The 25,152-nt window shown below is 43.5% G+C and overlaps 1 protein-coding gene across 1 annotated transcript in view; it reads right to left on the bottom strand.

Annotated features, from left to right (window-relative positions):
- The window catches only part of ATRN (attractin), a gene marked incomplete at both ends in the record, with an annotated part of 142,828 nt that overhangs the window by 21,993 nt on the left and 95,683 nt on the right, over positions 1-25,152 (bottom strand). Inside the window, 2 exons of the mRNA XM_079534709.1 lie at positions 5,379-5,457; positions 17,026-17,087. Of these exons, the coding sequence (XP_079390835.1) occupies positions 5,379-5,457; positions 17,026-17,087 (141 nt within the window). The remainder of the gene's footprint in view (positions 1-5,378; positions 5,458-17,025; positions 17,088-25,152) is intronic.

Genomic DNA, 25,152 nt, shown 5'->3' with positions numbered 1-25,152 from the left:
TTTCTCTTTGAGAAAAGACACCCTAAATCACACCCTAAGAGGCAATATACAAGAAATGAATGTAATGCTAACAGGTGAGAGCTGGAAGGAGATGGAAGCAGAGGCAGGGCAATAAATAACACCCAGCACACATCCTTTGGAAAGTCTTTGCAATGCAAGTGAATACAGAAAAGAGCCTGCTGAAATGGTATTCAGTGTTCATGGCTGTTATACAGAGGATGCTAGTAACAACAGAAGCACTGCTACACTTTGAATACACATGGGATGGAAAAAGATTTCAGCAATGAGGTCATGAAGGAGAAGGATAATCCCTGCAGTAAATCAAAACACACAACCCATCCTGAATAAGTTGGGTGCTGCACAGAGCGAAAACATTCAGTACTGGATAGTCCTGACAACAAAGAAGGCAAAGCATAGATAATGTTATGTACATTAAGGGTGGAACTGAGCTCTGGACACTTAAATGGAGTTATCCCAACACAGTGGGGCACTGAGAGCCATCCAGCTGACCCTCATGCAGCCAGGTGCCAAATTGCTATCCACGCTCCATTTGCTGGGCACGTTAACAGGAGTTATTTCTTGCCCAAAGTGGAGGAGCAGGAAGCAGCCTGAGGGTGAAGAGAATAGGATTTGGCTGCTGAGATAAAACAATAGATGGAAAAATCAAGAGAGCAGATGGGCATGTTAAATTTCTAATGCCACTCTCATATTTTGCACATTATTCTCTATGACCACCTTGATACATTCAACATGTCATTTTCCAGAGACGAGACAGAAAAGCTTCCTATCCCTATTTCCTAATGCCATTCACTTCATTTTAAGCCTCCTATAAAAGCTGCCTTTTTATTTCCATTCTCCCTCTTAAGGTGTCTGAAAATATTTAAACTTGGTGCTCGCCGGACAGGGGATAAACACACAATTTACTATCCCATCTCCTCCCTGCTTGATATGACACAGATTGCTCCCATTTTTACTTCAGGTCAAGTTTTATACTCTGCAAGGCCTGAACTCAGCACTCCAAACTCATTTTCCTACAGATACACATCTGCTATGCTGAATCTGATCACCCAAAGACCTTTTCACTATTAGGCTGAAGAACATCAGCACTGATATGTGCAAGCAGCTGACCGAAAACCTGACCGAAGAGTAATAATAATAGCCTGAATAATTTTGGCTACCACATCATCCTACTTACTCTTTTTTGTCCTAAACATATTTTGGATTAAGCTTCAGCTATCTATTTTTCACCCAGCACTGGGATAAGAAGCGGAGCGCTAGTGATGCTTATATTGGAAAGAGTGATTGATAGCTGGGAATTATCTGCAGATTGCATCATATTTCACTTTCCTTTTGGGTTACAATTAGACAACAACAAGCACAGAATTACTGCAGCACAACCCACGGGGAAGAAGCAACTGTAACTTGAACACCTCTAAAAATCAGAGAATTTTTTTCTACCATGGCTGCAGCATTTCACACAGCATATGCAAGACAACCAAGTGACAAGACAAAGCCAGTATGGGTTTATGAAGGGCAGGTCCTGATCTCCTTCTATGAGAAGATGATCAATTTAGCAAGAGAGGGAAAGGCTATGGATCTGCTGTCCATCTGGATGGCAGCAAAGCATATGACGCCATTTCTCACAGTACTTTCTTGGCTGCTTGTGGCTTTGACAGATGTATGGTTCACTGGGCAAGGAACCAACTCAATGGCTCCCAGAGAATGGGATTCATTCCAGTTGATGCTTGGGCCAGTTTTGTTTCACATTTTTACCTATGATCTGGCTGATGGGATCAACGACACCCTAAGATCTTGGATTATATGAAGTTAGGTGGGAGTATAGACCTGCTTGACATTGGGAAGGATCTGGGTAGACTTATGGACTGAGCACAACCACTGGCATTCAACAAGGCTCAGTGCTGAGTCCCACACTTGGATCATAACCTGAAGGAGTGGTATAGGCTTGAGAAGAAGAGAAGGATGCCCAACAGAAAAGGACTCGACAGTGCTGCTTGACTGATGAGCCAGCAGTGTGCCCAAGTGGCCAAGAAAGCCAATGGAGTCCTGGCCTGCATCAGAAATAATGTGGCCAGCAGGAGCAGGAAGGTAACTGTCCCCTTGTACATGGCCCTGGTGAGACCACACCTCAAGTGTTTAATTTTGGGCTCCTCAGCTACAGGAAGGATACTGAGTCACTTGAGTGCATCCAGAAAAGAGAAGCAAAGCTCATGGAATGACTAGAAAACAGGACATGAGGAGTCACTGAGGGGCTGTTCAGCCTGCAGAATGAGAGGCTGAGGGGAGACCTCATCCTTCTCTACAACTCCCTGGAAAGAGGCTACAGTAAGATGGGTGATGGTCTCTAATCTCAGCTGATAAGACATGAGAAAACAGCCTCAAGTTTTGCAAGAGATGGTTTAGATTGGATGTTAGGAAGAATTTCTTCAGAGGGAGGCTGATCAAGCATGAGAACAGGCTGCCAAGAGAAGCAGCAGAGTCCTCATACCTGCAGTATCCAAGAGCCATGCAGACGTGGCACTTACTGACACTGTATAGTGATGGGATTCAGAAGGCTTGATGACCTTGATGGACTTTTTCAACCTAAGTGATTCTATGATTCTGTGCATTAAGTGTAAGCTTATAACATGTTGTCCAACTCGGATGTCTTGCCACCACTGCTTCATCACCTTTCCCTTCACCCAGCCTCTGAACTGTAACATGGCAGGAGGAGGAGGAAGAGGTGGTCTCCAAATACATCATCACTTTATACATGGAGGAAAAAAGGTAATTAAACAACGTTTGTTTTCCCCAAGCCGGTCTACAAACTTTGTGACACAAAGTTCCTGTAAGAGTAAATGGAGAAAAACAGAGAGCAGCCACTCCCAAAGAAAGGAGAAACAGTGAACCTCAAAATCTCATCCTTCAAAACCATTGTTACAACAGAGGTATAAACTTTTGGACACTTAAAACGTTCAGTGTAGCAAACTGCTGTTCATCATTTTAACTACCACTGTTTAAAGGGAGCCCTGATAGGATTTATTGAAGTTGTGCATGAAAAGAACATCGTCAGCTATAAAACCATCATAGTTTCTACAAAAAAGCCAAACAATTTTTTTAGCAGACTTTCATTTCGAGGGACAGTCTTTATTAATATCTTTAATCAATGCATGGCAAGGATTTAAAGCCGTTTCCTCATGTTTTACAACAACAGAGGGATGCAACAGCAGAGACTGACGAAGTACTAGATAGATGCAAGGGATGTAGAGAAGGAGCACGGCAAAGAATGCAGACAGACTGAAACCTGACAAGAAAAGAATGTCCTGATGACCTGCCTTGAAAGTGCCCTTGTGTTCAAGAAACATTTAGATGTTGCACTGAGAGACATGGCTTCATGGGAAATATTGGTGGTAGGTGGACACTTGGACTGGATGATGTTGGAGGTCTTTTCCAACCTCGGTGATTCTGTGATTCTATGAAATAGCTGCACGTGTAAACTGAGTTTAAATAGGCTCAAACATGCCTTGTTAGCACTTTGGATTTTTTCTTTCTTAAAAGACAAATTAGACTCAAAATAATTTAAGGAGAAATCTTTCATTTGGGCCACTGCTACAATATTTTAACTGAGCTCGAAAGCACAGTATTTATTTCTCAGTCTATTTTTCTTATACATTCCTTGATAACATTTAACCCCAGGAGCCAGCAGGGAACGTTATGTTTACTCCATTTTCCTTTCTTGCCAAGAGAGATAAAGAAAAAAAAAACAGCCATGGTAGTCAAAATTTATCTACCTTCAGAGAATACGAAAAGCCTCAAAGACTTAAATTATTTCAAAGATTAAGGGTTATCTGTTTGAAAAACACTGATTACATTATGCATTTGAGTTCACTACTAAGAGCAAAAACAACTGAAGCAGAAAGAGGAAGAAGGGGAGAAGAGTTATCAGACATCACCCTGCTTTATTACACGAAAGGAGATCCACAGATGGAGTAATTTTATAATACTCCCACTCCTGCATTGGAAAGCACAACCTGATACAGGTTTTTAAGGTATGCAAGAAACAGTCTCTTGCACAGAACTTAATTTCTGTGCCTGCAACTGCCCTCATCCCAGACTGCAGCCGGGAGGAAAAGCTATACCAGTGGACAGATTTCACCTCAAAATCCATAAGCAGAGGAGATGCACAAGATACCTCTTGGGAAAAATACCTGACGAGGCACAGACACCTACATTTAGAATTTGCACATAGATTCACTCGGATAAAGCATAACTGCTCTCTCGTTTGCATACAAGAAAACAGCACAAGGCAAAACTCCAAAATAACCCTATGCTCAGCCCAGCCTAACCTCTCTTGTATTCACACACGACACCAGGCTTCACTTTACATGGTTTCAGTGCCTACCACAGCATGAGAACCCCAGGAACACGATGTGGCCATCTGCATGGCAGCACACAGGACCTGCTTCTCCACAAATACAACTCGCCCCACTACACGTTTCTACATCTGTGCTTAAAAAATGAGAAAGAAGGATATATTCTTTACGTTCTGGGGTGACAACACACTGGCTGTTGTATCACTGCAGTTGGACTTGATGGTCTCTAGTCCCTTCCAACATGGGTTACTCTATTGGTCACTTTGTATCTCAGGATGTAATGTGTAATGACAGCTCCAGCTCAGAAGCAGAAGGGGGGTGAGGAATCACCACACACATCAGGCACAAGCAAGGAAAAACACTGTTTTAAGTGATTAATAGCGTGCATTTTCATATGCTGCAACACAAGAAAGTCGGGAAGTTGCTATGGGCCCCAGCTTGACAAAAGAAGAAAGCTCCAGTACTAAAAACTGCTTTCTATGAAGTGCATTAATAGCTTTCCAACATCTTGTGTGGTTCCTTCCACCTTTCTTTAACGCTAATATGCTTCTGCAATTAAAGCATATGAGACAGAATTCCCCTCAACACGAGTACAAGCTATTCACTTGACAAAGGGAATTGTCTGTTTTCAACACATTAACGTGTGAACTCACGTGCCCAGTGTTGTAACAGAGATAGTTCCTCTCTCAAAGCACATCTATAGTCTCCTAGTTTGCTGGTGGTTTTATCTTTATGCTGTCTAAAACCCAAGTTCTGGGAATACAGGACATTCGCCCCTATTTTTTGTGCTTGGCAAGAACTGCAGTATCAGGACGGTAAAACAGAATCATTTGTCACTGAAATTGTAATGGAAAATACACTATTGTAAATGCCTAAACAGAAGCATTTACAGATTAGTGAAGCTTATCCTTAACTGAAGGTTAATACTGTGCATAGGTGAACAAACACAAGGCAGGAGGACTATAAAGAAGACATTTAAGAAATAGCATTCAATTTTGTCATTTCAACCTCTCTTCTTCGCGATGCCCAGCAACTCTGCTTAATCTTCCAGACCACAGCTGCCACCAGGAGCAGAGACAGGAAACAACTGTAAAAGAGAAAAGAAAACAAATATCTTACTGTCCTTGCTCATGACATAAAAGCAGACGAAAAACTCTAGCAAATAAAAAAAAAACAGACTAAATGTTCATATGGTACTTAGAGGTACTTTGATGAAAGATAATGTGGCAGTGCAAAATGGTTTGCACAGCCCAGTGCTCGCTACACCAGGCGAGGAACGAAACTGCTGTTCCAATGTTACCTATTTGACCTCCTTACACGACACAGAATCCTAAGATATCCACCAGCTTTCACTGGGCAATCAGAACAGTAAGGCACAGAGATTTAATCATATTGGAAAAAGCCAGTTATCGACTATCTTCGGCAATATGTAAATGGAGATGATAACCCACAAGAGAAAAGCCTTGAAAGCAGCAGAGAAAATTGATTTTTTTTTTTTTTTTTCATTTCCAAATTACAAAAAATAAGATAAAGTGTAGAGTCGTTGGATTCTTTTTAACTGGTTGCCGCAGAACTATAGGCATTGCTTGGCTTCCCCAAATCTGTATTCTTTAAGTCTAAAGAGGAAAAAATGGATGAATGGGTTTATCGACTTCCAGGGAAAATGCAAAAAAGAAGATTTAACAAAAAAGCAGCTATAACAATAATAATAAAAGCCGACTTTATTGACAGTGATGATGTTATCAGGCTGAATACTTAACAAGCAACTTCAAGGCACGCAGGCTTTCTAAGATTAAAATTTATCCTTTTGTGTAACCACCCCAATGAAAGCCTCTCTTCTCAAGTACCGCAGTGATGGGTAAAAGAAAGTCCTTCCTCTGGAGTCTAGAGTGCATTTAAACAGAGTGCTTATAGGAAGATTAACCAGAGCAGACAACTGCTTTCCTGAAGTGCATCATTTATGGCAGCTGCTGTGCTCTGGAGGGGGATTTCTATGGGATGGGCCATAGTTTGGTTCTCGCCATTCTGGGGCTCCCACAGAGCCCATAGCAGAGGGACCACTCACTACTCCTTGCCTTCACCAATAAACATTTCCATTTATTTAATATATTTACTATATTTCCATATATTTAATATTTTTTTATGTAATGTTTCCACTGCTTCCAAACATACATCCACCCTTCTATGGTTTCCACTGTGCTCTCTTGCCCAAGGACGCTGTGGATGCCCCATCCCTGCAGGCATTCAAGGCCAGGCTGGATGTGGCTCTGGGCAGCCTGGGCTGCTGGTTGGTGACCCTGCACATAGCAGGGGGTTGGAACTGGATGAGCACTGTGCTCCTTTGCAACCCAGGCCGTTCTATGACTCTATGATCCTTTCCCATACAGATGCCTACAACCCCAATGAGTTTCTCTACTTGCACACAAACCATGGTTGTGCCACTGACTTCAAGTCCACAGTTTATGATGACCAATGGCATTGCATCCCACTACCTCCCTATCTTCTCCTCTCCCTTTTGTGCTGTTTGCCTCATACAAGTTATAAGGGACTTCACATCTTGGCCTCCGGGCAACTGGGGGTCCTCTTCTCAGTGGCAAATTCTTTAGCAGAGTGTAGAGCAAAGACATGGCAAAGTTATTATTAATTATTACAAAAAAAGACGGACAGCAGGAGCTGATCCCTGAGACGAGGATAAAGGAGGGTCTGTTCCTGATTCCATATCATTATACATACGCTATATATTACGAAAACTGCATGTGACTGGGCACTCAAAGAGCAGCCAGCATTATACAATTATATTATTCAGTCTCAGAAATGCAGAGATATACGTCTTACTCTCATATACCATAAGATATTAAAAAATTGGTGCCTGCATGGCTTCAGCATTAAAACATCTGCACAGCTTTTACAGACTCCTGCAGTGCTCATTTCTTTACAAATTTAAGCAGGACCATGGAGAGATTTGTTTGGCCTTTTTCATTTCAAGAGGTACAGATTCCAAACCATTTCTCCCACATTTCCTCTGAATATTAAAATCTGACACTTGTTCACTCTAACTGTTCACTCTGTTTACGAGGGTGGATGGTGATAGGACAAGGGGGAATGGTTTTAAACTGAGACAGGGGAGGTTAAGGATATGAGGAGGAAGTTTTTCACTCAGAGGGTGGTGAGGCACTGGAACAGGTTGCCCAAGGAGGCTGTGGATGCCCCATCCCTGCAGGCATTCAAGGCCAGGCTGGATGTGGCTCTGGGCAGCCTGGGCTGCTGGTTGGTGACCTGCACACAGCAGGGGTTGGAATTGGATGAGCATTGTGCTCCTTTGCAACCCAGGCCATTCTGTGATTCTATGAAATTTCTGTCTTGCAGTGAAAATGGACAAACAGTTTAGATGTGCAGTTTTAATGGGAATTTTATTTTTCCTTTTGAGAGGTAATGGATTACTGTTGAGCTCTGTAGTGGAAAGCACTGTGCCACTCATTAATTAGTAAAGTATATACATTAAACCTTTAATTGCTGCTTTGGTAAAGGAGCAAACACACATGACTGATGATTAAGGATGTCATACCTTCAGCTTTCCCTTTTTTCCCCAAAGCTCCCTCTTGCTGTATTAAATGTGAGAGCAGACTGTACCACTCGGTAACAGCATTTCTCTCCTGGACAAGGTCACACTTCAACTAAATGGATTTCCACTCATACCACACTTCAACAGGCACAAATGAATGATGGACTAACAAAATTTCTGAGTGCCCACATTTGTCTTGGGACTCCCTTTGGCTGCCCACAGCAGGAAAGCCACCACATTCATTCAAAGGCTTTGATGAGCTTTTCTCTTTTTATAAGCTTCCTTTCCCACTAAAGAAACAAACTCTCAGGTGAAACATCTGCTTTATCTTTGAGGCCCAAACAGGACAGTGCTCCCTGATGAACAAAAATCCAAAGTGCATCCAAGCAAAACCAGCACAGCAAGGACCACACGCTGAACCTTTTGTCTGTCGTCTGCTTTGCTTTCAGGAAAATAATCAGCATCCATGTACACAGCAAGGGTAGAGATAAAACTAAATCTTCAAGGCAGTGGGGAGAAGTGTCCTGACTGTCTGTTTAATTTGACCACAAAAGCACCACCACTCATAGCACCTGCAGGAGGCTGTTAGAAGAAGTATGTGCTCCATTCTGCTGCATCTATCAGAGACACACACGTCAAACCAAAGATGCATGTCAAAATCTACTGAACTTCCCTCAGGATGGCTCTTCTCTGGGATAGAAACGTGCAAGATCACCTCTCTCTGCACATTCATTTATTCCCTTGGAGACAAAGGCTAGGGAGTGAAGAATTAAGAGGGTTGTCTTTATCCTCATAGAAAATTCCACTTTGGAAATGTATATCTCCTAACTCTGCACATGCCAGAGTCTTTCCCTGTTTGCTTCTTCCCTCGCTTCTCTCACCACAGCCAAAAATTTCTGAAGAAAGGAATTAACAATTAAAGACCAACGAATTCTCCTCCTAAAATGCTCACCACAGTACCCTGTATTTCAGAGGAACAGCACCATGCATCTTGGTGCTGTCACAAGGAGGCAGCAAATACCCACAAAAGCCATAAAGCCACTATGGAAATATATTTCCCCCTTGCACTACCTCCCCTTGGCAGCACCTGGGGAGGAATAAACCTCAGTGCCTGTTTGCTGCACTGCACTACATCATCTGCTGGAAGAGTCCCAGAGCAGTCAAGTCAAGATCTGTCTGCTCATCTTGTCTTGACCAGCCTAAACCATCCTGAAATGCTAGAAGCTTTAAGGTAATCTTTTATCCATACCTTTTCTCTGAAAGCAACTGTGTAAGCATGGAAGGAAGGACAGAATCAGCTGGGTGGAAGAGTGCTGTGTTGGAAAGGGATCTGGAGCAGGAGCCTATAGATGGCAATGACTTGGTTAAATACTGTGTTCTGCCCCAAGGATCTCCGTGCCAGTTAGGAATATGCACCCATTTTAAAATGGCTTTAAAAATAAACCTTTGCTTCAGGACTTGCTTTGCCTTTTCCTTCTGTTTCTTCCTTCTCCAAAAATAGCTCCCACCACCATCGTCCTTCGCTCCCTGAAATCCACTGTTCGCTCAGATCCTCTCCCTCCATCTCCTCCCACCTTAAGCAACGCTTTGGTACCACTTCTCCTCATCTATCACTCCTAAATGGCCAACTCTTACAGTCCAGTTTTCCTAAATCCAGAGATGAGTTCACCTTTAGGGCTGGAAAACTGAGTTGCTCACCAAGATAACGCCAGAAAACATCAACGTGAAATCAGATAGGAAAGAAAAAGAACCATCCAGAGATTTGGAGACATTTTCATTCCAAGGAAATTTGAACCTAACTCTGCAAATGAGTCGGCTTCAGTCAAAGGCAGCTTTCATTGGCCTACAGAAATTGTAAAAGTCCCTTATGCAGCATAAACACTGCAATCTAGGGAGAGGTTACATTAACATCTCATGGAGAATTTTCAATTTGATAAACAGCATGTTAAGTAATTCTTAATTATTTAATCAATTATGAGCAGTGATTGTAAGTAATCTTCCCTCAGTTGGTCTCAACAAATGCATGAATGGTTTCCTGGTATGCATCCAGCATGCTTCATGCCATGGGTTACTTCCAGCTCCAAACAAAAATATGAACTTCAACACCCTGTCTGGTTTTATATCGTACCCTTAAACTCCTTTCCATGATAAAAATCATATTCTCTCCACCCCAGGTACCCTTAAAGCTCTCCAAATAAGCACGCTTTCAATTTTAAATGGCAGGAAAACTTCATCAGCACGATGTGATGCATTCTCACGAAGAGAGTAGAAAATCCATCTGGCGTATTAGGGCCCAATTATTAAACTCTCCTATAATGTTTATCTACATCAGAGTTGCTAGTAAAAATGGCAGCTTTAAATGCCAAAATATACAGCAGCTTGAATACTAATATGCCTTAACATACATCGGTCGTTTAATAATTTCAGAAAGCACTGCAATGATTACTGGCAGCACATCACAAATTGCTATCTGAAAGAAACTTTTAATGGGCTGGTGAGTTGTAGGACACATTTTTAACTACTCAATGCATTAAACCTCAGAGTAATTGGAAACGAATACAAAATGCTGAAGGAATTGCCCATATGATGACGCTAGGCAAAACCAGCCTGGCTGAATGCCTCTTATTACTGTGTGTTGCTGATGGGCTCTGCCTAACAGCTCTCTGCAGCCTACAGCAAACCAATAGACCTGAGCTACGGATTAATGACCTTATTTTTCTGCTGAAGACAGTGCTGACTGTCTTTTGACTGAGCAACCCAACTTAGATGTGGCAGCTGATTTTTTTTTGTACTTTAATAGAAAAAATAGATCTACTTATTCATAAGCACAACCAATCATAAAATCATTAAGGTTGGAAAAGACCAAGATCGTCAAGTCCAACCCCAACCCATGCCCACTGACCACATCCCTCAGTGCCACATCTCCACGGTTCTTGGATACCTCTGGGGACAGTGACCCACCATTCCTGGGCAGCTGTGCCAGTGTCTGACTGCATTCTTTCAGAGAAGAAATGTCTCCTAATATCCAGCCTGAATCTCCTGTGGCACAACTTGAGGCCATCAACTCTCATCCCATTGCTGTTACCTGGGAGCAGAGGCCAACTCCCACCTCACTTCAACCTCCTTCCAGGCAGCTGTGCAGAGCCATAATGTCTCCCCTGAGCCTTCACTTCTCCAGACTGAGCCATCCCATTCCCTCAGCTGTTCCCCATAAGACTTGTGCCCCCAAATCCATCACAACTCCATTGACCTTCTCTGGACACGCTCCAGGGCATCAATGTCTGTCTTGTAGTGAGGGGCCCAACACTGAACACAGCACTTGAAGTGCAGCCTCACCAGTGCCAAGAACCATGGAGGATTCTACTATCATGGAACCAGTTTGATTAGAGCTCTGAGGTCTTTCTGGAAAGCAAGTTTTAATAGATTTGTCCGAGGGGAGAGGGTCAGGTGGGAGGAAGGGAAAGGCTCTGCCCTACAGGGCAACGGGCATGGAACAGGGTGCCCAGGACAGTGGGCACAGCCTCGAGCTGCTGGAGCTCAGGGACCATTGGGACATTGCTCTCAGCCACAGGGTTTGGGTGGTGCTGTGTGGACTCCTCAGTGATCACCATGGGTCCCTTCCAACTTGGGATATTCTATCATTCTGTGACGTTATTATGAACTTTTGCATCCAGGCCTGGGGCCACCAGTACAGGAAGGACGTGTAGCTCTTGGAGCGGGTCCAGAGGAGGGCACAGAGATGAGCAGAGGGCTGGAGCAGCTCTCCTGTGAGGAAAGGTTGAGGGAACTGGGATTATTTAGCTTGGAAAAGGGAAGGCTGAGGGGAGACCTCACTGTGGCCTTCCATACTTGAAGGGAGCCTATAAACAGGAGGGGGAACAGCTGTTTATGAGGGTGGATAGTGATAGGACAAGGGGGAATGGTTTTCAACTGAGACAGGGGAGGTTTAGCTTGGATATTAGGAGGAAGTTTTTCACTCAGAGGGTGGTGAGGCACTGGAACAGGTTGCCCAAGGAGGCTGTGGATGCCCCATCCCTGCAGGCATTCAAGGCCAGACTGGATGTGGCTCTGGGCAGCCTAGTCTGCTGGTTGGTGACCTGCACATAGCAGGGGGTTGGAACTAAATGACCATTGTGGTCCTTTTCAACCCAGGCCACTCTATGATTCCATGACTCTATGAACTCATGGGAAATGTCCCAGTTAATTGTTGTCAGTGGAGTGTTGAGATCCACACCTGGAATGGCTGGAACACACCTGGTTCACCTGGAATGGACACAATGTCTTGTAACTCACTGCTCTTTCATTTCCATCACCTGTATCAACTAAGGTAACAGCAAGGACACAACACATATGCAAACCTAAATTAAACTCTACAAACCTGTAAGCTAAAGCCACTGAGTCAATAGGTTTAAAAGAAAGTAAAAAAGAGTGCTTATACCTCACCCCAAGTCCCTATGTCACCATGGGAGACTGCAGAGGCCAAAAGCATAAATAAGCATGGGATTAATTAATGGAGCAGAGACCATATGGCACTTCTGTGCTGCACCATGTGTGACCACTGTGGAGAGGTAACTGAAGAGGGATGAGGAGAACATGGAAAGAAGGAAGTTATGAACAGCAAATTCTTAATTTTCCTCATCTTGTCAGAAATAACATTCAGATATTTCCAAGCTTTTCCTTTACCTTGGGGAAAAAAACAGAAGGAAAAAAAAAGATCCAGACTGTATCTTAGATACGTATCTCTGCTGCAGAAAGAAACTATTTAATAAGCAAAAAGATTAAATAAAGTAGCTGCAGCACGACTTCAGGTTTGAATTATTGCAAACAGGTCATTCCTACTTAATAAAAACACTGGGCAGATGCTTACAGCCATGAAAACCAATATAGAGCACCTTAAATCACCTACTTGACAATCATATAGAGATAAACACCATTCCTTTTTTCTCTTTTTGCACCAAAGCAAACTACACAACTTGATATGCAGACCTCAGCACAGGCCATAAATGTTCACACCAATGCTGTGGTACCACGAAAAGACAAGATTTGCAGTGGACTCTATCTTGAAGCACCGTGGTAAGACTGCAAGGAGACTTAGAGGCAGCACTGAGCATCCCAGGGAGGATGTTCTGAGCACAGATATGAAAGAAAAGGTAGAGCAGCCAAGAAATGGGGTGAATGTTGCACATGAGGACACAGAGCAGAAGTGCAGTAGGAAAAGCACGCAATGTATGTGAGTGGAAGAAAGCATAGGGTGAGATCTTATGGAAGGAGAAGGTGATTATAGTTCATAATAAGTCCATATAGCCCATGGAAAGGCAATGATACCCTCTTGCACTCTTAGACCCCAAACCTCCAAATGTCTGTGGCCATCTATCTGGCCAACCTTGCTTGTTTCCTGCACAGAGGACAAGGGATGCTGGCTGCCATGTCCTTGCCATACCTCCTGGCTTCTTCCCTGGACACAGCAAGCATAGTTTGCAGTCTTTCACACCATGTAAGGCTCAGCAGCTTCTTTGGAAGACCCCTTTGGCCACACAGTTTTGTTTGCTTCCTTCTTCTGACCTTTCAGGCAAGTCAGTGAAAGAATGCATGTCTCCTTGCTTTGAGTTTCTTAGGACTGCTGTGCTAACAGGAAAACAGCATTGAACAGCAATGACGACGTGCTGTGACCTCGCTGCCACCCTCTCCAGGTTTTGGAGCACAGGGGTCTCCTCTCTGTGATGAAAGGGAGTTACAACCATGATCCTTATCATGTTATCATGATCCTTATCATACAAGGCACGCTTTCTCCTTCTGTTCTGCTGTTTCTTCTGGTGCTTATACATGCTTTTCCACCCTGATTTCCTTCAAACCTATCAATATTTATCTTTTAAGTCTCTACTGAACATGGAGAAGCACTGATGAAATACAGATGCAATGTTTTACACAGAAAAAAAAGGAAAGGAAGTAAGAGGACTGAAGGTCAGCACCATGAGTTTAAAAGCTTTGATATTTTCACATCTTTTATATGCAATGAGATACTGGTGAAAAATACATCTTATAGACTGGTGTGATGGCACACAGGGGAAAATAAAATACAGATACCAACAACAATATTCACCAAAGCTCGAACTTTCTGCTGAAAGAAATTGGCAAGATTTGATATTAAAGAGTTGCACTACAGAAAACAGAGAAGGAAACTGGAAAAAGAAACACTTGCAATTCATTTAGATTTGCAAAGGTTAACAATGCTTAGAATATCATTTCTCCTGCAGTTCCAATTATAATGCAATATTAACGACCCTGCAACTTCACGTTGTACCTCAGCCTTTATCCACTGACATTTCCTTTGCTTGAAATAAGCAGCTAATGTGTTGCAAAACAAAATAATGGCCACACACAGCCACACTGACTCGAAAAGGAGCTCCAGGAGTCTAAGGGCACTTCCAGATGCAATACTCACCCCCTTGTGACCCAAAGTAGCCCAACTCTTAAATTAAATGGAAACCAAATCCTGATGTCACAGAAGTGCACTGCCTGGTTCCTGGCTTCTCTATGTGCCTCACAGAGAGCTGGGGCTCTGCAGCAGCCTGTGATGCTCCTTAAGTTAAGCTGCACTGGAGATACACAAAGTGGCTTGCACTCCAGTGCCCACTAGAGGGATTTACTTGACCTCAGTCACAGCAAACAACAGTAAAGAAATGAAGACTGTAAAACACCCATTTCCCTGTAAGGTTCCCCATGAACCTCAAGACACAGCTGTGCCTTTTGGTGGCATGGCAGCAGGGCATATTGGGGTTGGGGTCACAACAAAGCACAGGGTGGCCCCTGTGGGATGGAAACATTCCACATCATCACCAGCAGAGTAAATTCATATAAATGTTACTTGTAGGATAACGAAGTCATTCTGAACATTCATTTTCCAGGACAAGGAGTCTGTTTTCACATCCATCACATCCAACGAGTGATAGGCGTTCCAGTTCTCGCATTAGAGATGGTCTGTATCTCCAAAGTGGTTTTACCAATGGCCTTTAGGCTTTGCAGAAAGCATTTCTATTGCCTCTGCTCAGCGTGCAGATTTTTCAGCCAACTTTATCTCATTAGCATCACAGGGGGCTATCGGCTCTTACTTATTTTATACTTTAACTTGGACTCAACTGTGATTATGAGATGCACAGCAGAGCATTAGAAATACAAGAGTGCATCCTAGAGCATCACAAATACAAGAGTTCCAATAGTTTTCCTTACACACAGAGATGAATCATGCTGCTGGTTCCTTATCAAGTGGGAATGAATGTAAAATAAAATACTAGGAGAGGATCCTAGCAGTAGTTACAGTTGAAGAAACGAAGACTTCTTAATGCATTATGAATGTGTGGTTGGAAAGGATCAGTAAACTGTCTTTCTCCTTAACACATGCATTCTTATTCCTCTGGCATGTTAAGATGTTATTAAAGTGACATAGAAACATTACTTATTAGGGAGAGCCACGTGATAGCAGTGAGGGAAGGAAGGAAAATCAATGCTGCCTGGCTTTGGTGCACCTAACTTCTGTGTTTCCAACAGCATGAGCTCACTGAGGTATTTAACATATGTATCACAGAATTATAGAGTAGCCTGGGTTGAAAAGGACCTCAATGATCATGCAGTTCCAACCCCCTGCTATGTGCAGGGTCACCAACCAGCAGACCAGGCTGCCCAGAGCCACATCCAGCCTGGCCTTGAATGCCTGCAGGGATGGGGCATCCACAACCTCCTTCAGCTGCCTGTTCCAGTGTACCTTCTGCCTAAAACTGCTGTGCTCTTCCAATAACCAAACTACACACATTAAAGGGCTTCAAACTCTCATCTGCAGATGGACCTGGGTCTGTGAAGAGCGGATGGCTAATTTGGAAAGCACAAATCAACCATGTGCCATTAAAAAGGAAATGAAGAGCCAAACTACTCCTCTGTTAGTTCTCCTTGTAAGGAATTAACCTGCCACGAAGATTTTTAGAAGAGGTCTTGACTGCAATGGAACAAACCATTAAGTCTGATCAAGGAGTAAACACTTTTTGCCTATTGATGCCAACAAAGCAGTGGTTCAAAGCTGGTGTTTACCTGGGATTGTATTTAAGCACACCACACACTGCAGAAAGAAACCACTCGGATCTGATATAAACTACTTGTCTGAAGGACCCATCTGGAGCTCCTTGCTTTAATGAACTTCAGCACGGAATCTAAAACAAGGTGTTATTCACATTGCTCATTTTAAAATGGGCACAATATTGCATAGTTTAAAACAGGCTGTAAGTTCTGGACTAAACAGACACATAAACCCCACTTGTGTGCGTTCTTCCTATAGATCAATTACTGCTTTGTATCTGTGGAGCATTACCAGTTCCTAAAATAAGGACTAAAGCATCAGATCATGAAAACTTAAGGAGATGGCTGCTGTGCTTGGGGGTTTAGTTAACCTCTGTGTCAGGGATGGATTGCTTTGGAGGATGGAAAAGGAAGCAAATACCAAAAATATGTCTGTTGGTTGCACTCCTATGGAATCAACAATTTACTTTACACTAAGGAAAGAACTTTACCAAGCAGTTCCTGAATGAGTATTCAGCTTCAACTGTGTCAATTTATACGATTATGTTTGATGTATTCTCGGAGCTCAGTTTGAAATCAAAAGGTGCTCCCCTACAGAATTTGAAACCAGTCCGTGTTTAACTCTGCAAAAATCACTGATTCATAACTTGCACCTGAGGATATGGGAATATCTGTAATTTCTCTACGACATATTTGATCTGCAGGATGTGGGGTCCAAAAAGCTGTCTCCTATACCATTATAAAAGTAACTTCTGCACTTCAGAGAGCCTCCCACCTCCCCCAAGCTCCCTCTCTTTGCATGCACAGGACAAGATGCATCTGCAAACGCAGGCAGACAATTTTCTTAACATAATCCCTAATTAAATGCTTTAAACACAGTAGGAATTTCCATTTTCTGGGCTGTCATGTAAGCAGGATGTTTAATTAAAAAAAGAGCAACAACAACAACAGAAAAACAAAGACTGCACTGCAAAACAAAAACGCGACGGGAAAAAAAAGAAACATTGAGCTGTCTGTAAGGAAATGTACCTGAAAAACGTCACAAAGAACTGTACCAGGTCCATAAAGTTGCTGTGTTGTGAGAATGCAATCTGCAAAAGAAAAGCAAAATGCTTTCTATTACTGAAAAGTGAAGTTATACTTAACGCGCGTTGTTTCTGGGGCTGGAGAAATGACAGTGAAATAATGCTGTAAGTCAGAGTTGAAAAAGCACTGGAATATTTGGAGGGAAAAGAAAGCAAGTTACATTGTTTGAAGCCACACATATCCAAAAGAAACTAAACGTCTCTCCCTGCAATAGGCAAGGCATGGCATTCAGTGCATGCTAAGCACTGCGGAGAAAGCACGACTCGGTGCAGTTTTAAAGAGCTCCAGTGGAGTGTTTGTAATTATCGTACCGACAGCAAAGCACAACATGAACAAGTTCTAAACGCATGCCCCTGCACAAAGAACACTCTTGCAACAGAATCTCCTTGAATAAGTAACTTACACCGAGAGCAGCAAAGAGGCATGAAATACAGAAGATAATAGAGACTGTGAAAACAGCTATGGCATTCATCTTAGCTCGCTGCCCTGCAATCCACACCAACTGCAAAGAAGAGCGAAAAAACAAGCCTGTATTTTGGACAAAAAACAGAGGGAAGAAGCGAACAGGAAACTGGGAGGTGGTTAAAGGCAAGGGGAAAGATTAGGGAGCCTGGGTAAAAATAACAAAGCGGAGGGGAGGCAAGCCAACAGCAAGGCAACTTCTGCAACATTAGGAATCAGAAGTTCTTTCCAGGTACCTCCTATTTCCTCTGACTATCAATCGCAGCACCACAACAGGAAATTAACTCTTTCATGAAGTATCTGAATGCATTTCAAAACTGAACTGAAATCTGCATTTCACCTACAAAAGCTGCTGGTGGACATTAAATTCACTTAAGGCATCTTTTCTTTTCTTAATGAACTGCAACATTAGCATAAACCTCTGCTCCCAGCAGCAGCCACCTTCCAGAAATCATGAATACATGCAAAACAAGAAGCAAAAACCAGAAACACCTTCTATTATCGCATTTGCTCCAAATACCACAATCACTTTGTCACAAATAGATTGCAATGCTCTTAAGTTGAAAGCTCCTTCGCAGCGCATAACTTTGCTGGAAAGGCAGCTGAAAAGCTGCAGACCAGATGCGTGTGATCTCAGCACTACTGCTTCTGAAAGAGATGAAAACAGGACTTGATTTTTGGCTCAGTGCTTCCCAGTGTCTTTCTGAGCAGCAGAAGAGAGATGAAGAGCTCACTTTATGTTTTAAAGCCAGCCTGGTGACTGAGGTGGTTCGTTGTTTGCAGAGCTGCTGTGGTGTTTCTTTAAGGCAGAGATATTTCTCATTGTAATACCACACCCCAAAATAAAAACACGTCCTGCTTCCAGCAGTGTGAGAAAGAGAGGCTGAGAATAACCGTGGGCAAAGATGCTCTGTCAAACAAAGACCACATTGTGTACCAACAGTTGATATCTATATAGGAAAGCCTGGAATGTTTCCTACAGAAACACTATCATAGAATCACAGAATGGCCTGGGTTGAAAAGGACCACAATGATGATGTAGTTCCAACCCCTGCTATGTGCAGGGTCACCAACCAGCAGACCAGGCTGCCCAGAGCCACATCCAGCCTGGCCTTGAATGCCTCCAGGGATGGGGCATCCACAGCCTCCTTGGGCAGCCTGTTCCAATGCCTCACCACCCTCTATGTGAAAAACTTCCTCCTCATATCCAAACTAAACCTCCCCTGTCTCAGTTTAAAACCATTCCCCCTTGTCCTATCACCATCCACCCTCGTAAACAGCCATTCCCCCTCCTGTTTATAGGCTCCCTTCAAGTATGGAAGGCCACAGTGAGGTCTCCCCGCAGCCTTCTCTTCTCCAAGCTCAACAATCCCAGTTCCCTCAACCTTTCCTCACAGGAGAGCTGCTCCAGCCCTCTGCTCATCTTATTGCCCTTCACTGGAACCGCTCCAAGAGCTCCATGTCCTTCCTGTGCTGGTGGCCCCAGGCCTGGATGCAGTGCTGCAGATGGGGCCTCACAAGAGCCGAGTAGATGGGACGATCACCTCCATGTCCCTGCTGGCCACTCCTCTTTTAATGCAGCACAGGATATAATTGTTCTTCTACACCATCCACGGTGTTTCTTTTGCCTACCTGTTAGAGCTCTTCTTTTGCAAAGATCAACTGTGTGGCTGCACATCACACACAGACTGAAAGAATGGCAAGGTTGAGTTCTGCAGTTTACTTCTCACAACATTTTATGTTATTAAACCTGACCAATCTGTGTCACGGGCAATTTAGTATCATAATTGTTAATGGTTTGCTTACTTAAAGCTTAATTTCCCCTAATATAATCTGTTCCTAGGACTTAATTAATTCAGTTACATAGAAAGTTTGGTTAGAAATAGCCATTATAAGTAGACTGTTCATCCTGAATATAGGGAAAATACAGCACAAATTTTGTAGCGGTATGGATTTCTAATTAAGTTTAGACGATAGTGGAAGATTCATTTATCCACTCTCAAAATCTAATTTTGTACCGAAAGAATAAGCAGGGAAAGTGCAGGAAAACACAGCGTGTAACACAGGAGGGTGGGAGGGCCTCCTCAGGCACCGAGCAGAACTTCAGCTCTGCTGTTAAGTCACCATGTCACTTCCATGGCATGCAGAGCAGAATCATAGAATGGCCTGGGTTGAAAAGGACCACAATGATGATGTAGTTCCAACCCCTGCTATGTGCAGGGTCACCAACCAGCAGACCAGGCTGCCCAGAGCCACATCCAGCCTGGCCTTGAATGCCTCCAGGGATGGGGCATCCACAGCCTCCTTGGGCAACCTGTGCCAGTGCCTCACCACCCTCTGAGTGAAAAACTTCCTCCTCATATCCAGCCTAAACCTCCCCTGTCTCAGTTTAAAACCATTCCCCCTTGTCCTATCACTATGCATCCTCACTATTCACCATGTGCTGTGCCAGCAACTCTTCTTAGAAATCACAGCATCATCAGAATTGAAAAAGACCACTAAGATCACAGAACCATTGAATGGTTTGGGTCGGAAAGATCGCTAAGTTCAACCCCAACCCAACCCAGCTATGCCCATAACCACATCCCAAGAGCCACATTCACCTTTTACTTCCTCTACCATTCAATTAACATAAAATATGAAGGCAAAAAGAAAGTTGGTCTACTTCTATCACCCAACGCCATCTACATGCAATAGTTTCAAAGCACTTGGCCACAGAACATTTTGTCTGAAGGAAAAGCGATTGGAACCCAATTGAAATTTCAGTAACAGCTGGTACCTCAAATTCAGTATTCTTCTGGAGTGAAACTACTGCCTGTGACTGATACAACAACCGACAAACAAATTGGGATGATTACATACCAGGAACTGGTTTGCATTAGTAACACAGTCAGTGTTCCAGTAGCAAAGAAATTTCAATATAACTTAGATTACTTTATTTTCTCCTCCCAACGTGACCAAGTGATTCTTAGTCTGCGACTCATTTCAAAACAACTTCACTTTATGCCCTTATGTACAACCATATCTTAGGGCATTTAAGCCCCAGTTCTTTGATTTACAAGTGCCTTCAGCTCATACAAAAAGTATCTGGATTTCATGTACCACTAAGAACAATTAGTAACACCAAACTGATGAGAAACTGTAAAAATGTGTGGGTTTTTTGTTAAGTATAGGAAGAAATAGTGAAGAAAATTATAGATAAATCATCACAAAGTAACTCTTCCCAGTTGTGTTGGAAATTATTGCTTATTCTCAACACATAAAAGCAGAACTATTAGCCACAATGGGAGTGGGGCAAATTTCTCTCTAGACTCAAATAATTTCTTGTATTCAACATAACTCATTCAGCCTGAAGAACTGCCAATGGATTGAAGAACACCACCAGTACAGTACTATGATAACATATTTTGGAGCATTTGGGGTACCTCGGTGCTTGAGAAAACATGAATGAACAGAGAAAACATTATTTTTACAGCATTTCTTTCTCCCTGTAACAATTCAGGATTATTTTGCTGTATTTTCTTCCCACTTTTGCATAAAGGAAATAGAATCACGTCAGTTCTGCCTTTCTTCCCAACCCCACTTCACATCAGGGGGGAGAAAGTGAAACTGGAAATGGTATTTTGAAGAGGACGCTCTCTTAGAAAAAGGAAGAATATAAAACTTAATTAACTTATGAAATTGGAGAGGTACAGCAAAGAAGGCACAGTGGGAGGCTGACCACCAGGGTTTGGTGCTCGCTTTGAATTCATAAGATCTTTAAAAAGGGTCCCTAGCACTCAATTCACCAGCTTCACCTCGTAGGTGGGAGCACCTTATGGTGTCCAAGCCTACAGAACCAGTCAGCATCAAAAGCCAGGGACATGAAGAGAGCTCAGACTGTTTGCTTTCTACTTAAACACAGCCCCAAAGCCAAAGTTAATGAACAAAAAAGCAGCACAAAGGCTGAAAGCTCCAAGGGGATCCAAAGAGCCAACAGCCCAACAAGCTGCACGTGACATTTATGTGCACCTTTCTCTATTTCTTCTCCAGCACCTCCACTTTCTCTATTCTGTTTTTCTTTCTTCCTTTTTGTTTCTTTTTTAATGGTTAGAGGCAAGGATTCAATCCGACCTTGGAGAATACAGACAACAGTAAGAGGAAGCCACAGCCTGAATGCTGAGTGCCTGTGCTACTGTCAGAGGACCAGCTGAAAAACAAATGTGCCTTTTTTCTGAGCGCTCCTGAGTGATGCCAAAGTCATCAAAACACTCGTTGTGCCCTTTGTGAGAACGATGGGGGGAAAGAGTGCTCTTCTGCTTAAGGGAAGCACCATTACAGACCGCAGCTCTCCTTTAAGCACAAACTCATCTTGCCCTTGTGAAACTCATGGTGCTGTTTTTGGTTCTCTCCACTTGTCAGCAGCAGTATGCCAACTCAGCAGTGAGGGTCTGGGAAAAACCAATCAACCTGACAACCCAACTCCACCATCCATACAACGGTCCTGGCTCTGCCGTGTGCTGTTCTGCCAATATCTGTAATGAGCGATGTAGGTTGGTAGGACAGCAGAGAGCTAACCTTAGGAACTTAAAAAAAGCGTGGCCAGCTGATTCTCCCCCTCTGATCTGCATTTATTAGGCCACATTTAGAATACTGTGCCCAGTTCTGGGCTCCCCAGTTCCAAAAGAACAGGGATCTCTGGAAGGCGTCCAGTGAAAGGCCACAAAGGTGATGAATATGAGGAAAGGCTGAGTGACCAGGGTCTGTTCAGCCTGGAGAAGACTGAGAGGGGATCTGATAAATGTGTATAAATACCTAAAGGGAAGTGGGAGGCAAATGGATGAAGCCAGGCTCTTCTCAATGGTGCGTAGCAATAGGACAAGGAGCAGTGGCCTAAGACTCGAACATAGGAGGTCCTGTACTGACATGCTTAAGAATTTCTTTACAGTCAGGATGATGGAGCACTGGAACAGGCTGCCCAGAGAGGCTGCAGAGTCTTAGAGAGATTCTCAAGACCCAGCTGGTTGCCAACCTATGCGACCTACTGTAGGGAACTGCTTTATGAGTGGGGTTGAAGCTTCAGGGAAGGAAGGTCTTGCACGTGTAGCACTCTATTTCTTAGCATCTGAAGTACCATATCTTAGAATATAACTATCTCAGGATTAGATATTTGGTCTTCACCAGTGTAGTATCCATTTTATTTGCATTGCCCTTAGTTACTTCACCAGAATTCTTTCTTTATTTAATGCTCCTAGAAATATGGTTTGAATTTTAGTCCTGTGTGGAGCCAGTAGTTGGACTCGTCGATCCTTGTAGGTCCCTTACGACTCAGGATATTCTACAGCCATCAATAGCTGAAGATCCATGAGAACTGGGTCACAGAGAGGAGAGATGTCCCAGAATTTAGTCTGTTCCTATTCGCATTCCCCATTGCTCATCAGAAGCTCAAAACCAATCTGCAAGTAAGCACACTCAGACTGCTCTGATACCTCGTAGAAGAAAAGCTTTTGGTAAATTCAGCACAGCTGAAGAGGTTCATACGCCCAAATTTATATTCTACAACAAATAAAAATAAAATTTCCACTAAAATTTGATTTTCACACCTACTACTGTGAGCCATGTTGCTCCTGTGCGGAAAGCCAATGAAGGAGACAAATGACTTCTTCTTCACATGCTGCAATGCTAACTAAGCCATTGAGCCTTTATGGCACAAACATTTGATATTGTGCAAATATAAAAACTAGTTCACTTCTGAACTTACACCAAGCTGAAAATCGATTTATATTCCAATACTGTGCTGCCTTACTGCAGTAGTCACAAATTGTCACTTTTCAGCTAATTGGCTGCAGTCAGCAGTTGGCTCAGAAATGCCAATTATCTACGCTTTGTCTCCCTATGTGAGCTCTCCGATTGCTGTGCAGAGCAAACACAGGCATAGCTGCCTCTAAATTAAAAACAGAGCTTAACATCGAGTCCCCCATTTCTGGGCATCACAAAAAATTACCACACAAACCTGACAAACGGGAAGTATTTGATCAGAAAAACAGCCAGGTGCTGAATAGCGATGCACATCTAAATTTCAAGTGTACCAGCAAACAATGCTCTGGGAAGTGCCATAACCAGGGCAGCAAGCTCAGTTTGGGCCCTGAGCACATCCAGTGAGACATTGGAGGCGGTCTCCCAGAGTGCCTGAGGATGCTACGTCCCTGCAGGCATTCAAGGCCAGGCTGGATGTGGCTCTGGGCAGCCTGGTCTGCTGGTTGGTGACCCTGCACATAGCAGGGGTGTTGAAACCAGATGGTCATTATAGTCCTTTTCAACTCAGGCCATTCTGTGATTCTGTGATCTGAAAGTTCCCTTCCAACCCAAGCCAATCTATGATTCTATAATCTTCCTTATGTAACCCGGTACCAAATGCCTCAAGAACCTGAGGTAGGGCCAGAAAACACTCAGCTCTTCAAAGAGCTGAAAAATATGAAAATATATCAAAACTAAAGATCAGGCCTTTCCATGGCCATCTGCAGATCCTGCCCACAGACTGATGAACGGTCGTGCAAGACAAGAGGGATACCGCAGCTCGAGGCTATTGGACCAATCCTGCAGGAGAGAAAAAATGAAATAAAAGGGTCCCTGCTCCCGCCTCCAGAGCTGTGTCAATAAGAGGGAGTACCTGAAGTAACAGCTAAAGTCATGCTGTGGTGGTGAGCCTCACGGGTTGTGAAGGCAGCAGCAGCAGTATCTGGCTGCTGGGTGCCATGGAACACACAGTATTGTGACCTCTCCGGTAGCCAGGCCGGAGGGGTCAGCTGCTGGGTGCTCCTCCTTCAGCTCCTGCTGTGAAAGGTGCATGGAGAACAGCAGCATGCCTGTGGCTGGCATCAGATGCAGAGATGACTAGCAGAGATGGTGCTATGTCTTGCTGCTGTGGGTTAAGATGTACTGCTACAGCTCTTCTCACACCCAAGAGTTAAAGCAGCTTTTGAGATGGGCTAGAGAAGGAACTCACACCTGTAAATCTACCCCAAGTTTTGATTTTGTTGGTCTTAATGTCAAAACTGAAAACTCAAGAAGCGACTTCTACAACAGCTACAACAGAACTCCCCAGTGCCTTAGGAAAGTTTAAGCAAACATTAAATGATGGGGCAGCATTTGAGATGAGAAGGAGATACAAACTCAGATGAGAAAGGTCTAAGTCCAAACTCACTGGATTTCCATAGTATGAGGATCTCAAAGGAGTTCTTGTATTCAACAACACCTGGAGCTTCTCCCATGTAAGGAAAGGTTGAGTGACCTGGGTCTGTTAAGCCTGGGGAAAAGAAGACTGAGAGGGGATTATAAAGATCTAAAGGGAAGTGGGAGGCAAATGGATGAGGCCAGGCTCTTCTCAGTGCTGTGCAGCAACAGGACAAGGAGCAATGGCCTAAAACTTGAACACAGGAAGTTCTGTACTGACGTGTGGAAGAACTTCTTTACGGTCAGGGTGACGGAGCACTGGAACAGGCTGCCCAGAGAGGATGGGGAGTCTCTGATGGAGACATTCAAGACCTGGCTGGATGCTGACCTGTGAGACATATTATAGGGTGCCTGTTTTGGCAGGGGGGTTGACTCAATGACCTCTTGAGTTCCCTT

Source organism: Tetrao urogallus, assembly GCF_951394365.1.
Source record: "Tetrao urogallus genome assembly, chromosome: 4".
Taxonomy (NCBI): Eukaryota; Metazoa; Chordata; class Aves; order Galliformes; family Phasianidae; genus Tetrao; species Tetrao urogallus.
Note: the sequence above shows the minus strand (reverse complement) of the source record. Positions and strands in the feature narration are given on the sequence as shown.